This window comes from Heteronotia binoei, chromosome 15 (assembly GCF_032191835.1).
Source record: "Heteronotia binoei isolate CCM8104 ecotype False Entrance Well chromosome 15, APGP_CSIRO_Hbin_v1, whole genome shotgun sequence".
NCBI lineage: Eukaryota > Metazoa > Chordata > Lepidosauria > Squamata > Gekkonidae > Heteronotia > Heteronotia binoei.
In genome coordinates, this window is record NC_083237.1 from 21,412,443 (window position 1) to 21,428,581 (window position 16,139).

The 16,139-nt window shown below is 49.1% G+C and overlaps 1 protein-coding gene across 1 annotated transcript; it reads right to left on the bottom strand.

The window, feature by feature from the left end:
* Positions 1-1,117: 1,117 nt before the first annotated feature.
* ZNF668 (zinc finger protein 668) lies at positions 1,118-8,643 on the bottom strand. The gene is made up of 2 exons (XM_060255523.1): positions 8,326-8,643; positions 1,118-3,529 (listed from the first exon to the last, which is right to left on the bottom strand). Exons 1-2 carry the CDS (start codon positions 8,371-8,373, stop codon positions 1,748-1,750), a joined length of 1,830 nt encoding a protein of 609 aa, XP_060111506.1. The 5' UTR covers positions 8,374-8,643; the 3' UTR covers positions 1,118-1,747.
* Positions 8,644-16,139: the final 7,496 nt, after the last annotated feature.

Genomic DNA, 16,139 nt, shown 5'->3' on the forward strand with positions numbered 1-16,139 from the left:
CCAGTTTGGTGTAGGGATTAAGAGCGGAGGACTCTAATCTGGGAGAACCGGGTTTGATTCCCCACTCCGCCACATGCAGCTGCTGGGTGACCTTGGGCCAGTGAGTTACAAGTTCTCTCAGAGGAGGTCTCTCTCAAGAGCAGTTTTCTCAGAGCTCTCTCAGCCCCACCTACCTCCCAGGGTGTCTGTTGCAGGGAGAGGAAGGGAAGGAGATTGTAAGCCACTCTAAGACTCTCAAGTGAAGAGCAGGGTATAAATTCCAACTTTTCTTCTGTGCATCCTCAGCTACCACTCTTGTCCACCCATTCTGTCCATAATGACCCCCTCCTAGAAAGACTTTGGGCCTAGTCTTACTTTCTTCCCTGGCTCCTCCTCCCTTCACCTCCATGTCTCCATTGACCACTGTTTCTCTCAGGCTCCTGCTTATAGTCCCTGTTCATCTTAAGTACCATAAGAGAGTTTTCAAAGCCCCTCTTGCCTCAGTTCCCTATCCCTTTTTTTTTTTTTTTGCAAACTTTGTTCTTGCAGGTTTTCTCTCAGTCTGCTGTACCTTCCCATAAGCCACCTTGCCTCTGGACACCCCTTCCCTCAGTCTTCCCGCTTCATTCTCTGAACATTCCAAGCCATCACAGCAGCTCAGCCAATGGGTGTCAAGAGCTTCATTGGGTTGCATTATGGGTGGCAGAAGAACAAGGTCTGTGAGGCAATCTTGAACACCAGCGATGTTTTTGAAGAAACTGTAAGGATAATGGCATGGGCGGGGGCAGGAAATCAGAGGCAGGGGAAATAAAAAGGCTTTAGGGCTCCAGTTTGGTGTAGCGGTTAAATCTCTTATCTGGGAGAATTGGGTTTGATTTCCCACTTCTCCACTTGCAGCTGCTAAAATGGCCTTGGGTCAGCCATAGCTCTCGCAGAGTTGTCCTTGAAAGGGCAGCTTCTATGATAGCTCTCTCACGGGCCATCCACCTCACAGGGTGTCTGTTGTGAGGGAAGAAGATAAAGGAGATTGTGAGCTGCTCTGAGATTCGAAGTGGAGGGCTGGATATAAATCCAAGATCTTCATCTTCTTCTATTTCCCTTAGCCACAATTTGGAAAATCAAACCTAACACCCAGTACTCACCTTTAAAACAAGAAGGCCTTTTATTTCAACTGTTCATACAAGCAGGGGGGGCATGAGACAGATTCAGGAAGATAACTGTCCTGGAAGATAACGGAAGAGGGGGAGCATCCTTTCTTCTTTCTTCTCCCCACAAGGAAAAGCCACTTCCATACCAATTGAACCCTCCTTCCCACCCCCCAAGCCACACATGGCATAAGATTTTAACTAATGGGAGTGCAACAGATGCACGCACGCCTGACTGCAAGAAGGTGCAAGCACATAACCCCATTATTGTATCCCCCCCCCATTTCTCAAGGAGACAACGGTCAATATTGTGAAAGCATGATTTTTTTTTCCTTACACGGCAACACATTTTGTGTTCAAAACTGGGCAAAGTGTTTGAGGAGCGGGGAGACGGCAGCCTCACCCACCGATGAAAAGCACATGTAGCTATGCCCCACCTCTGGAAAAATAAGTGCTTGGGGGTGGGGAATGAAAAGAGCCATTTCCAAAGAGAAGCCACTGAAGAAAAAGTGCTGTCCACACCATGTTATTTGGAGAAAGATGCGTCACTACCAGTGAGGTCATAGAACGGGCAAGCCACCCCACCCAATCGCATCTCTAGTGGGCGGGGAAAGGGGCAGACCTCAAGACGGTTCAGTCAGAGCTTCCTGCAGACAGTCTGATGGAGGCTCCTTGTCAGTTCCTGTGCCGTCATCATGGTGATGGATGTGGGCGGGCAGGAGCGGCTCGTAGGTCGTTATGGTCGCAGTCACCACGGTGTCCTCGGGGGCCCTGTTCTCTAGAGCCACGTGGGTCTTGAGGTGTTTGCGCAAGTCCGAGGCGCCGAGGAACGCCTTGGAGCAGTGGGGGCAGGCGTGGGGGCGGATCCCCGAGTGGATGCGCTCGTGCTTACGCAGCCCGGCTCGGTCTGAGAAACCTTTGCCGCATTCTGGGCATGGGAAGGGTCTCAGACCGGGGTGGGCTAGCCGTTCGTGGCGCCGCAGGTCTTGGGTAGAGGAAAACGCTTCCCCGCACTCCCCGCAAGCTGGCAAAACCGTGGCGACAACAATGGCCGACTGGTCGCCAGGGGGTGGCTCTTGGTTGCTGAGGGGTGCGGGTCTGTTGTCACTGTTCTCATTACTGTGGGTGCGCTCATGCTTCCGGAGGCTGGAGGACACCACAAAGGCCTTGCCGCAGCGCTCGCACTTGAAGGGCCTCTCTCCGGAGTGGACCCGGTAGTGCTTCGTGAGGCTGGCCCGCTCAGCAAAGCTTTTCCCGCACTCCCCGCACTGATGGGGGCGCTGCCCCGAGTGCACCAGCAGGTGGCGCTTGAGGTCCCATGAGGCCACGAAGCTCTTATCGCACTGGGAGCACTTGTGGGGCCTCTCACCGGTGTGAATGCGCTGGTGCATGGCTAGGTCGGCCGGCTGGCGGAACGCCTTCCCGCATTTGTCGCAGGCGTATGGCTTGAGGCCCTGGTGGGCTCGCTGGTGCCTGCGGAAGCTAGAAGGGTCGCTGAACATGCGCCCGCACTGTGGGCAGAGGAAAGGTTTCTCTCCGGAGTGGGTGCGTTGATGGCTTTGGAAGGAGGAGAGCTGGGTGAAGCCTTTGCCGCAGAGGTTGCAGCGATATGGCTTGTGGGCTGCGTGGATGCGCTGGTGGCAGGCCAGTGAAGACGAGCGGGAAAAGGCCTTCCCACAGTCCTGGCATAAGAAGGGCCGTTCCCCAGTGTGGGAGCGCTCGTGGTTCTTGAGGTCTTTCAACTCGGCGTACGTCTTGTTGCAGACCTCGCACTGATAGGGGCGTAGGCCGGCGTGAGTGCGGCGGTGCTTCCGGAACACTGAGGGGTCAGCAAAGCACTTGCTGCACTCGCTGCAGGAATACGGCTTCTCGCCCGTGTGGGAGCGCTGGTGGATCCTCAGCTTGGAGAGGGTGCCATAGCCCTTGTGGCACTGCTGGCAGCGGAAGGGCAGGTCTCCCGTGTGCCGGGCCATGTGGACTCGGAGGCAGACCGGCTGCATGAAAGCCTTGCCGCACTCGTGGCACACAAAGGGTTTCTCGCCGCTGTGGCTGCGCCCATGGTTGCGCAGCTCTGGTGCCGTCTTGTAGGCCTTGGCGCAAAGGGGGCATTGGTGCGGGCGCTCCGTCTGGTGGCTGAGCTGGTGTTTCCGGAGCTGCCCACGGTCGGGGAACTCCTTTCGGCAGCTGGGGCAGGCGAGTTTGCTACCCAAGCCACCGTCAGCACTGGCCACGTGGGTCTTCAGGTGACGCAACACTCGCGGCACACTGGGGAACGTCTTGCCGCATGTCAGGCACTTGTAGCGCCGACCGGATTGGATGTAGCCAGCCTCTTCCTCCTCGTCCGCCTCCAGTTTCACCTCCACACCACCCTCTTCCTTCTTGGCCATCTTTGGAGAGGGCGCTGCCTGAAACAAACATGGAAAGCAGAGTTACAGTGTTGATCCTACCACAATGGCAAATACACATCCAATACTGCAGTATCAGCCCCTGCACTTGACAGGCAGTATGAAGCTTCTGGATTGGCCAGACAGAATATAAAAACCAGGAATCTGGCCTTCTACTCTGCTTTAGACCCCAGCAACTTATCTCTAGGATGAAGAAGGCTAATTTCAGCTCAGGGTCAATGATAAGACCCCCACGGTTTTCAACTAGCTCAGACCGTTGTGTGTGAATGTAAAGTGCTGTCAAGTCACTGCTGACTTACAACAAGCCCAGCGAGGGGTTTTCAAGCCAAGTGACCAAGCAGAGTTGGCTGGCCATTGCCCTTCTCGGTAAGGTCTTCTTTGGTGGTTTCCCATCCAAGTACCAGGCCACCTTCGCTTCTGAGATCTATGTCCTATGGATCCCATCTTACGGCACAAACTATTGTCCGTCTGAAATATTGTTGAGATTGGGTCCCACTTAGAAGCCAATACAGTTTGTATAAAAAACCATTCGGAATGTGATATTATACTTGGAAACACATTCTTCTTTGGCTTTTGGATACTCCTACATTATATGATCACAGGCCCACTCCTTAAAGAACTTCGGAAAATACATCCTGACCAAAGAGGAAATTATTGCAACAGGAGTGAGACTTGTATTGCAACATGAGTGAGCTGTTCACAGGGAGAGTTGGATACAAATAGAAATAAACAGGGGTGGAATTCTAGCAGCTCTTTTGCATATTAGGCCACACAGCCCTGAGGTAGCCAATCCTCCAAGAGCTTACAAAGCTCTTTTTTTGTAAGCTCTTGGAGGACTGGCTACATCAGGGCTGTGTGGCCTAATATGCATAGGAGCTCCTGCTAGAATTCCACCCCTGGAAATAAATAAATAAATAAATTTAGGGACTCGTATTTTGGGACTTCTAATATACAAATGATTGATATGACACACCTTTCTGCTTTGGGTATTCGTGAATATTGTATGTTGCATATTGGTTTTGGACCACAAACCATATAGATGAGACGGACATGAACTGTTTTGTTTTAATACATCTTTAGCGTATTGAGTGATTTTGTGAAGTGGTCTGAATAGCGGTTTTTGTTCTTCCACTAGACTAGTTTTTAAGGCAAGAGACTTTCCAGAGGTGGTTTGCCACTGCCAGTCTCTGCGTCATGGCCCTGGTAGGCACTCTTCCAAATACTGACCCTGCTTAGCTTTCAAGATCTAACAAGATTGGGCTATCCTGGGCTACCCAGGTCAGGGTGATCAAGGCACAGAAACAGAAGATAATGTTCAGATAACAACAGTGCGTGCCAAAGATGAATTCGTTCCTTATTTTGTCACTTCATCTGTACCCCGCCTTTCTCTCCGGTGGAGAGCTAAAGCAGCCAGCATCGTTTTCCTCTCCTTCGTTTTATCCTCACAACTATATGAGGTAGGTTAGGCTGAGAATGTGTGACAGGCCCCAAGGTCACCCAGCCAGCAAGTTTGCATGGCAGAGCAGGGACTCAAAACCCGGGTCCCCCCCAGCTCCTAGTCCAGGACTCTAACCACTACACATTGTCTTTATGGGGGAATGCAGCATGTATCTTGTGAAGGTATACACAAGGGGCGTGGGATATTATGAAGCTGTTAGTGAGATCTCTATGGAACTCAGGGGAAGAACTGAGCAAGCCTCTGGAGTAGCAGCAGATAAATGTCCTAAATCAAGAAACAAATATTTCCTATTGGCTTCCATGAACCTGGGAGAGAAGATAGTTGTGCTTTGTTTTTGTGGTGGTGGTGGGGAGCCAGGTAGCAGTAGATAGTTTCAGGGGGGTATCCAGGTAGAAGATAGCTTGACTTGGGTTGAACTAAGGAATCTCCCTGTAATGTAAAAAGAGACCCTTGCTTAGAGAGTTTGCAAAAAGCAAATGTCTGTTTTCTTCTTTCATTAAAAAAAACAGCTAAACACCTAACTAATGTTTATACAAAGCATCTATAAAATGACTTGTCGGTAGTAAGAGAAACAATATCTGGCCTCCAGAGGGAAAAGACAAAACAGAACATGGAGGAATAAAGTTCAAAATCCAGAAATTGCGGGGAGAAAGGCAGGGAAACGAAGAGTTCTGCTTTTCTCTGCACCAGCAAGGCAGACTTGTTTACAAGTAGGCAGGGTGATGCTGTTTTCAAAATGGCTGGATTTAGGATCCAGGGGAGACAGAAAGAGGAAGAGGCCTGAGAAGAGGAAAAGAAAATACCTTAAAATGCAGATGTTGCTCAACAAAAAGAGAACAACTTTGAAAGGGGTGGTGGTGGTACAATCCTCCTTTGGAAAAGAATTCTCAAATCTCCAAGAGAAAAATAAAAGCCAGGGATGTAAATGGCATACAGATGTAAGGTAGGGAAGGTCAGTTACCATCGAGAGATGCTTGTGTAGGAGACTGCTGAGAGAGAGAGAGAGACAGACCAATTTCACACTAGACTTTTAATTCTGGTTTAGCCCTGTCCCCAAACTGACATTCTACACTAAAATCATAGAGTTATAGAGTTGGTTTTTCAGATTCTATTATTCTAGTGTAGAATGTCAGTGTGGGGACAAAGTTAAAACAGAATTAAAGCTCTAATGAAAAATTGGTCAGAGATTTTTTCCTTCTCCGGGGTTTAATCTAAACTAAGGCTTTGCCTTGAAACCTATTTTGAGGCCTCAAAGTATGTAACATGAAGTGATGCACCTGGGAATTTCCTCTGAGCACATACAGAGTGCCTGTTTTACACCACAGAACCACAGCTCGCCACCACACCCCTGGAATTTAGAAAGCTGAGCTTCCAGCATCTATCACCTTGTCTGATTTATATTTATGTCTGATTAATTAATAGCAAAAGACAAACTGTTGGATGTGGCTCAGCAGCAGCAAAAGAGCTGCCCTATACACTGAGGGGCCCCTCTCTATCTAGCCATCTGCACATTTTGTCTCTCTCGAGCACAAGGCAGTGTATGTGGGTGGGTCCAGACAAAGATATCCAGAGGGTGGCCAGATCATCAATCTGGAGAAAAGAGGGAGGGATTTGGAAGCCGAGACAAATTACTGGGAATTGATTTTGGATTTGTGTCCTCATTCTTCATTCATACACCCGATGCAGACATCATGCTGAGTAAGGCCAAGGTCGTTGCTCCAATGAATTTACAATCTGAGTTTAGGAAGGTATAGTAAAAAAGGGAAGAGCAGCCGTGGAACCATCCCATGCACTGTGAGGCTGGGGGGAAGGGAGGTCTGAACACCTAGATTTTTCCAACATCTCAGATAAGTAGTGTCTAACAATGGGACCTTCACTCTTGAAAGCTCACACCCTGGACAAATAGTTGGTCTCCAAGCCCCGTGGTGCAAGTAGTAAAGCTGCAGTACTGCAATCCAAGCTCTCTGCTCACGACCTAAGTTTGATCCTGGTGGAAGCTGGGTTCAGGTAGCTGGCTCAAAGTTGACTCAGCCTTCCATCCTTCTGGTAAAATGAGCTTTCTGGGGGTAAAGTGTAGATGACTGGGGAAGGCAATGGCCAACCACCCCGTAAAAAGTCTGCCGTGAAAACGTCATGATGAGATGTCACCCCAGTTAGAAACAACTGGTGCTTGCACAGGGGACTACCTTTATCTTTTTAAGGCACTACGATACTCGAATCTAGGTCTTCTACTGCAAACCAACACAGCTATCCTCTGAAACCGATATCTCAGCTGTCCAGTTGGTCCCTCTCCTTTATTCTGTGAAGGGCAACTTGATGTTTATTAACAAAGCAAATTAGCTCATCAGAGCTCTCATTACTTACAGGGAGGAAAGATCTGATGCAAACCCTGCCCCCCCCCCCCCGAAGGTAAAGGTGAACCCTAGGGTTACCAGATGTCCTCTTTTTAGAAGACACGTCCTCTCTTTTTCGGTGTGTGTCTGTCGGCCTCTTTTGGGCTTTGTAAACAAAATCCTGGTGAAGATATTCTTTTCTGGGGGTTGGAAGATTAGGAATATTCCTACTTAGTAGCAATTATCACAGCTTAAATAGGTGGGGTGTTCAAAGTGAGATCGGTCAGTGATCAAGCACTGCTTTTCAATAGTTAGTCGGGAAAATAGGTCCTGTTTTTGGCATTTCAAAATATGGTAACCCGAGAACCGGACCCTTTAGAGAAGGCTCGCATTTCTGCACGCCCCCGCATCCGTTGCAGACAAAAAACAAAAAAAAAAGCACATGGCTTTCTGTTTGCGAACGTGCTGCGCTGCGATCCCTTGCAAATCTGGGCTTTCCTTCGGCTCTTCGGTTTGCAAACCGACCAACAACCAACAATGGCTCGAGAGAGAGACAAAAGGCTGGCAGGAGACGAAGCCCTCCCGCAAAATGGCTGTGTCTAGGACCAAGAGACAAAGAGCAGCCCGGGCATCGCCTTTCCCGCCTGCCCGAACCGATCCGCCTTCCTCCCCCATCTGCAAGGCGCACGGCGGGCCCCCAGCGCCGCGGGCACCAGCCCCGCTGGCCGCACATCCCCAAGCCTGCCGCGCCGGAGCCCGCCGGCAAAATGGCGGTCTCTAGGACCGGCGGAGGAGGCCGCCGTGGAGGGGAAAAGACACGCGGGGGGGGGGAGAGACAGAGAGGGCGCAGCGCCAGCCTTTGCGGCAACAGCGCTTGGGCCATTTCTTTTTTCTTATTTTGCAAAAAAACCCCAAAACCAATCTCGATCCGCTTAAAGCCTAAAGGACGCTGGTCAAAGCTACCCCCCCCCCCCCGCACTGCAGCCCCCCCCCCTCCAGCTTACCTGCTCTCTCCTTTGTCTATTTGCTTTCCCCTTTCTCTGCAGTTCCATTTGGCGGTGCACTAGGACCCCGGGGGGGCCAGGAGAGGCGACGGAGGCAGGCAATTAAAGGGGAGTGGACGCCGGAGCCATGCCTGGGGACAGCCGGGATTGCTTTCCCCCGCCCCGAGTCCTTGGTCGCTGCTGGTTGAATCGAGCGGAGGAAAAGGGCTGCATTGGATCCAAAGGGATGGGGTGGGGGTGAAGGGGACATCCCCGGCTTAGTTGGCTGGGGAGGAGGGTGGCGAAAAGGGGGACAGGAAGTGTGGCGGCTCGCGGAAGGCGTTGAGGGTTGCACCCGGGGAAGTGTGGCAGGAGCCGAGTGGAAACCGAACGGCTGGGCGCCGAACGAGAGGCAAGGGGGAAGCGTGGCCAGGCGGCCGCAGGGAATGGTTTCCTTGTTGCACAGTAGCTGGAGAGTGGCATTTCGGCTGCTGGTGTCTCCACTGAGTTTCCCAGACTCTCCGTCAAAACCAAAAAGTCCCAGCAAATGCAAAGGGGACCCGGATTTTGTTAGGCTGCGGACGCACACACTAAATAATGCACTTTCATTGCCCTCCCCAACTGGATTTTACTGTGAACTGGCAAAATCCAGTAGGAAAGTTAATTAAAAGTGTATTATTTAGTGTGTGTAATCAGAATCTTAGTTGCACTGAGGGTTACTTAAGTGAGAAACCACTAAGCGTGGAGTTCGTATACAGATTTGACACTTGCAGACTGGAACTCAGTAGACTCCTGGCATTTGTTTGTTGCTGCTATCAAGTTGCAGTCAACATATGGTGCCCCTGAGGGTTTTCAAGACAAGAAACGTTCAGAGATGGTTTATCATTACTTGCCTCCACATCATGAACCTGGTATTCTTTGGAGGTCTCCCTTCCAAATACTAGCCAGGGCCCACCCTGCTTAGCTTCTGAGAGACCCGATAAGATCAGGCTAGTGAATCTAAGCCAGGGGTGTCAAACATGTGGCCTGGGGGCTGAATTAGGCCCCCTGGAGGGCTCCTATCAGGCCCCCAAGCAACTGGCTGTCATCTTCTTCCTTCTCCTTGTCTCTTGCTTCTTTCTGCATAACAGCTTGCTTTGCAAGGCTTGTTCAATCACACAGGAGCTACAGAGCAAAACCTCTACTTTCTCCATTGACTAAGGCTCCTCACAGAAAAAGGGGAGGAGGCAGAGATTGCTTTGCCAGGCTCTCTCAATCGCACAGCAGAGCTACTGAGACAAGCCTTTCTTCCTTCTATTAGCTGAAACTCCTCCCTCTCCCGGTGAGGAGGAAAGAGGCAGAGCTTCCTTTGCCCAGGTGCCTGGATCTCATGGGAGAAATACAAAGAAAGCACATTTAAGACCAATGAGTGTTAATGTTTTAAGCATGTTTTAAGTTTTAAAAAAATCTTCAATTGTGTTTGTCTGTGTCCTTCATAAAGTTTATATCCCTGTTGCCTAAATAGGTACACACGTTGCCCGGCCTGACATGTATGATGGATCTGGCCCTCATAACAAATGAGTTCGACACTCCTGGCCTAAGCTATTCAGGCTATGGTGGTTAGCTGGCTACCAAAAAAGGGGGGAAGGGGTGTGTTTCCCCCTGGCCTTACTTGATTATATCAGCAATGAATGCGAACTGCCCAAAGCTGATCTGAGTGGCTCCTTTACTCTTATGACAATCTTATTTTCACGTGCAATCGGCAATGTAAAGCAACACATCTTATCTGGGGAAATGAAGTATTCTGATCATCAGCATGCAGTGAAGCGGGATTTACTATGAGGGAACGCTGCCATGTGATTGGAGCAAGTAAAAGGGAATGAGACCGATGAGATGACCTATCAAGCGCTGGCTACTGGCCGCGATAGCTGACTGTTTGGAGGGCCTTCCAAGGGCATCTTGTAGGGTTGCCAGCTTTGAGTTGAGAAATTCCTGAATATGTGGTGGTGGAGCTGGGGATGGTGGGGTTTGGGGAGGGACCTCAGTGGGGTCTAAAGCCATGGAGTCCACCTTCCAAAGCATCCATTTTCTCCAAGGGAATTGATCTCCATAGCCTGGAGAGCAGCTGTAATTTCAGGATACATCCAGGGCTCATCTGGACGTTGGCAACCCTAGGGTCAGTATGCAAAACAGGAGCTGAATTACAACCGCAGGCCTGACCCAGCAGAATACCTTTTGTGTCCTTAAGACCTTTTGTGGCAATAAGTGGCCTCATCCTTGCTTTTTTGCTGCTGGTAGCTGCAAATGTAAACCTCAGTGCTAGGGTTGCCAATCCCTAGGTGGGGGCAGGGGATCCCCCGGTTTGGAGGGCCTCCCCCCGCTTCAGGGTCGTCAGAAAGCGAAGGGAGGGGAGGGAAATGTCTGCTAGGAACTCTGTTATTCCCTAGGGAGATTTATTCCCATAGAAAATAATGGAGAATTGATCCGCGGGTATCTGGGGCTCTGGGGGGGCTGTTTTTTGAGGTAGAGGCACCAAATTTTCAGTATTGCATCTAGTGCCTCTCCCCAAAATACCCTCCAAGTTTCAAAAAGATTGGACCAGGGGGTCCAATTCTATGAGCCCCAAAACAAGGTGCCCATATCCTTCATTATTTCCTATGGAAGGAAGGCATTGAAAAGGTGTGCTGTCCCTTTAAATGTGATGGCCAGAACTCCCTTTGGAGTTCAATTATGCTTGTCACAGCCTTGATCTTGCCTCCACCCCCAAAGTCCCCTGGCTCCACCCCCAAAGTCCCCAGATATTTCTTAAATTGGACTTGGCAACCCTACTCAGTGCTGACTTAAGACACGGTTTGGTCCCTATGCTGAAGTACGCTCAGGCGCAGAACAGTATTGGCCTCCGCCTTTCAAGCGGAGAACTCTTTCAGCCGCCTTTCCTTTTGCTTGCCACAGCTTTTTTGATGAGCTCGCAGCCGGGGCAGTCTCTGCTGGGATTCACCTGCAGTAAGCCACGCGACTCTTCAAGAGCCACCTGCCTTGCCAAAATAGATGGCAACAGTTTTTCGGGGGAAAGCAGCCAGCCGCTACGTGAGGGCTCCGCTCCCACTGTGGAACGCCGCTCCCACCAGCGGAACTAAATATACTCTCTAGGCTGGAGCGTTGTTGCTGTTGGGACGCAAATCTCTGAGTCCCATCGCAGGCGGCGACCATAGAGATAGGAAAAGACTAGAACGTCTCCCAGCCCAAACTTCCGGTCAAAACTGCAAGCCCTCGTTGACCTGGATTCTCTGTTAGGCCGCCGAGTCGTTCCGCTCTAGGTACTTCCGTGGTGACATCCCTCTGTCCATTCCTTGTGAGTTCGAGAAGAAAAGCAAGTCAGTTTTGGGCCGGACGCAGCAAAAATGTTACCTCAGAAATCCACATGCACCATCCATCGCCGTCCTTTCCGGCGCTTCCCCGCCCCCCCTCACGAGTTCAGCTGCAGCGAAGGCGACTGTTATACCACGGAGTTGCCCCGGCCTAGAGCGACGCAACCCTGAGCCTGTGGAGAATATTTAGTCGACGGCGGCTTCCATGTTTTTTTAAAAAACGGAAGTCCAGAAACTCATTGTCCCTGTCCCCACGTTTTGTTTTGAAGACGGGGGACGACTTTGAAAGTGTCACCTTTTCACCATAGACACCAAACAAGTCTGCAGGAAGTGAAGCCTCCTCCCGGTGGGAAGGGGAAGGCTTTCGACGGCGCACATTTCCTGTTTCCTAGCAACAAAAGGAAGTATTTGTTGTTGCCCTAGTCTCTCTGACTTCTGCAAGCGGAGCCCCTCAAAGCCCCAGGCGGCGAGGGCTGGGGGGCCCCAACCCCCGAGCGGGAGAGTCCTCAGGCAGCGGTGAGGGGCGCCTTGGGGGGCCAGGCTGGGTTGTTGGGGGGCCCAGAGGTGCCTTGCAGGGGCTGGGCAGCCAGAGTTTCCTTTCCACGGTTTGCTTTACCTGCTTGCCTTGTCCTTTTCCAGAAGGGTTCGGGGCGTCTGTGTCTTCCCAGGAAACTGAAGCAGCCGCGTGGGATTCGACTTCTACCTCAGACCGAGATCCCGAATGCCCTCCGAACTTCTCCAGCTCGCTCTCTGCAGCTGGAACCACCCTCACGCTGGGACCGGATGACTTATACCTCAGATCTTAAGCCTGAACCTGAAGCCTCAGGAATTGAACTCGCTCCCCTTTGGTGAAGTTCTGCCTCCAGTGGTTCCTGCATTGCTGATCCATCGAGATTTAGACTTCGTTTTGGATGCCTCAGCAGCCCCGTGTGCAAATGGAATGCAGTAGAACTCTGCCTGCTTCTGAACGGTTCAGCTGCCAAAGCCCCACAAAGTACTGCCTATCTGTTGGACTTTTGGGAGGTGGACCTAATATGAATTAATGTTTTGATCTGTCCACCTGGACCTCGAGTACTTGAACTAATATGAGATAGAGCCTGAAATCCCCGCCTGGGCTTCAACTTTGGTATTCAGATTTATTGTAAAGTACTTTTGGAACCTCTATCCAAACCTGGAATTTTAAGGTCCAAAGTTCAATCTCTACCTACTCAGGGTTCATGTGTCTTTTCAAACGTTTTGTGTCACCTGAAGTGAAGATGAGACTCTTAATAGATTTCCTGGAGGATCTACTCCCCCCCTCCCATTAAAAAACCCAAAAGATATGCTTAGAGATTTGAAGCCTATGAAAGTACCTATGAAATTTGTAGAATAGAAATAGGAAACTTGTTTATGCTAACACATTTTTCAGAAATCTGACGCGAGATGCCTACATCGTTGGACTTTACTTCCTGCCTCTGGGGAAGAAAATTCATTTCAATTTCTTTTGTTGGAGAAGTTCTGTTCTTGTTTGGGTTGTTCTGCGTTATCTAAGAGGTAAGCAAGCAAAATTCTTCGCATGTGTATCTAGAGTCATACACCAAAGCTTTGTGCTGCACAGATTTGTTTATACAGAAAGAGAGTGTGTCATCTTATGTAAGCAACAAAGAAGAGTATTTCTAAAGCAGCTTTTGTCTCAAAGAGCTTTGCGGTAATCCTCACCATGGATAAAGATGCACATTTTCAAATGCCAGGAAACAATATCTGCAGAAATAGAAACTGTTCTGTAATGGGGATGGATAGGAACTTGGAGTCCCAGTTTCTAGTTCTTGTTCAAGTGAATCTTGAACTCATAACCCAGCTTCTTGTTTCTCAAATCACTAGCCTCTATTCTCCTCCCCAAATGCACAAAGCCTGTGATTCTGAACTGTGAAATCCTTGGAAAAAGAATCCTAGTCAAGAACACCTTGCTGTAAATACCCTTCAGTTCACTTCTCTTCCCGGTTGGACCACCTTGCGTTGATTCTCATAATGGTCTCACTTCTTTACCTAAAGAAGTGTTGGGTGTTGGTGCCTAAACATGCATTTAGATTCAGGACAGCTAGCATGCTTTCCTTTCTCATATCAGCCTTGTGAGAAACCTGCAAGATGACTACAGTCAAAAGCAATGTTTCCTCTAAACTGTGGAGTCTTGTGAGCAAAAATTCTACTTTGTGATCTACTAGCATTAAAGTTGTGAGCTACTGCATGAATTAGTTTGCACTGGGACCATTTTTTCTGAGCTGAGACAAAAATGTGTGAGCTGGAGGCTAAAAAATTGTGAGCTAGCTCACACTAACTCAGCTTAGAGGGAACACTGGTCACAAAGTGAAAAACTGCCTTGATAGAATGGATCAAGGTGCACTTCAGTTGTCATTTTGCTTCATTTCTGTGGATGCTCCCAAGCAGGTAATGAAGGCAATGGTCCTTCCCTGGTAGTCCCTATTGTGGGGTATGCAGAGGTTCCATTTAGCTTTTGTGTTTAATCACTGTTGATAGCCTTCTTTCCTGTGAATTTGTCCAAACGTTGCTTCCCCTCCATGCCATCTAAACAAATTGCCATCACAGCCCCTTGCGGTCAAGGCAGATCTGGGATGCCCAGGTTTGAATCCCCGTGCTTTTACAGAAGCTTGCCAGGGTAACCTTAGGCCAGTCATACACTCTTAGCCTAACTTACCTCAAAGGGTTTTTGTGAGGATGAAATGAAGGTGATGTAAGCTACTTTAGATCATTTGGGGAGAAAGGTGGGATATAAACAAATCGTGAATTCAGTGAGCCTGTGTAATCCAGCATCCTGTTTCACCCAGCTGCCAGCCAGTTCCCCTGGAGGGCTGCTAAGCAAATACTGAGACTGAGGCCCTCCTCTGCTGCTGCATCCTAGTACCCAGAGATTCGCTGCCTCTTTCTACAGGGATTCCCTCTGCCTTTGGAGGTTCCGATGACTATTGATGGAGCGGTGCTCCATGAAACTGTCTGAGCCCCTCTTAAAGCCATTTATGCTCCTGGCTCTCCCTTCTTTTTTGCTCTTGCTTGGGCATGGACAACATGTCTCTCCCACTCCAGAAGTAGAAGAAAGTAGGCGTCAAGTGCACCTTTAAGACCAACAAAGTTTTTTTCAGAACGTAAGCTTTCGTGTGCTCCATTCTGAATAAAACTTTGTTGGTCTTAAAGGTGAACTTGACTCCTACTATGTTCTGCTGCTTCAGACCAACACGGCTGCCAACTTGGATCCATCCCAGAAGCTTCTACTGGGAATGCGGGGCAAGAAGCTTCCAAAGCCATCCTACATTGAACCAGACATCTGGTAGCATTTAGCCCAGTATTGGGCACTGTGGGTGGTAGCAATTTCCTGGGTCTTTCCCATCACCGCAGACTGCCTGAGTTCCTTTGTAGCTGGAGATTCCAGGGTTTGAACCTGGGACCTTCCGTGTGCAAAACATGTGCTTTCTTGCTGAGCTATTGCCTGTCCATGCTCCCATGGCCGTTTTCTTTCAGAAGATGTTGTGATTAACTAGCTGACAGAAAACATCAAATCACAGAACAACAGTAGTGTTTTATTTATTTATTTAGGCATTTCTATACTGCTGCTTTGTGGACCTGCTCCAGGAGGTTTTACAACTAAGACCACCACAATATTTAAAAAGAGTCCATTCGGCATAAGCAGTATAAAAAAAAAAATCCATAAAGCAGAAGTAGACTGTTAAAAAACTGATCAAATGATTAAAATTAAAAGGCTGAGTTACAAAATGCATTTTCACCTGGCTGTTAAAATAAAGTAAAATGGACACTAGATGAGCCTAAAGGGGAAGGGTGTTTTAGAGGCAAGGGGCCACCACAGAAAATTCCCTGTCTCTTGTCACCACCTGCCTTATTTCTGAAGGTGGGGGCACAAAGAGCAGAGATTGAAGATCTCAGCTGGTGCGTGGGAGAATGTGGGTCCTTCAAGTACCCTGGCACCAAGTCATTTAGATTGTTAAAGGTAAGACCCAACACTTTGAATTGTGCCCAGAGACAGATGGGTAGCCAGGATAGATCTTCAAGAACAGGGATGGATTAGTGCTCTCCCTTTAGCCAATCCCTGACAATAGTAACCAGCAGCCGGTAATGGAACTTTGATTATATCTCATTCCTAAAGCTTGTGGGGGTGGTGGTTTTTAAGATAATCAGATCTAAAATGCCAGTGTACTAGTTTCAGATCGCTTGTTTAAAAAGTATAAAGCACATAAAGTAACCATAGGGACTCCACATCCAGATAAATAGCTGAAGTTGTTCAAAAACCCATAGTTCTCCCCCTTTCTTTGGTCTGGCTTGAAACTTGCTGTTTCCTTGTAGAATACAGTATGAGTGTGAGTGAATACATGTTTTAATAAACATGAAATGTGGCAGGATGTAGAATTTTAATAATACGTATGTTTTGCACAGGAAAAAGATACCTCGCAGTGTAAAATTTCTGGAAATTTTGAAATGGTGGGA

What these genes read in the sequence shown, in the direction of transcription:
- ZNF668 (XM_060255523.1), bottom strand. Translation starts at nt 8,373, where the DNA reads ATGGAACTGCAGAGAAAGGGGAAAGCAAATAGACAAAGGAGAGAGCAG. An exon ending in ATAGACAAAGGAGAGAGCAG is followed by an intron (nt 3,530 to 8,325) that starts GTAAGCTGGAGG and finishes TGTTTGTTTCAG; the next exon opens with GCAGCGCCCTCTCCAAAGAT.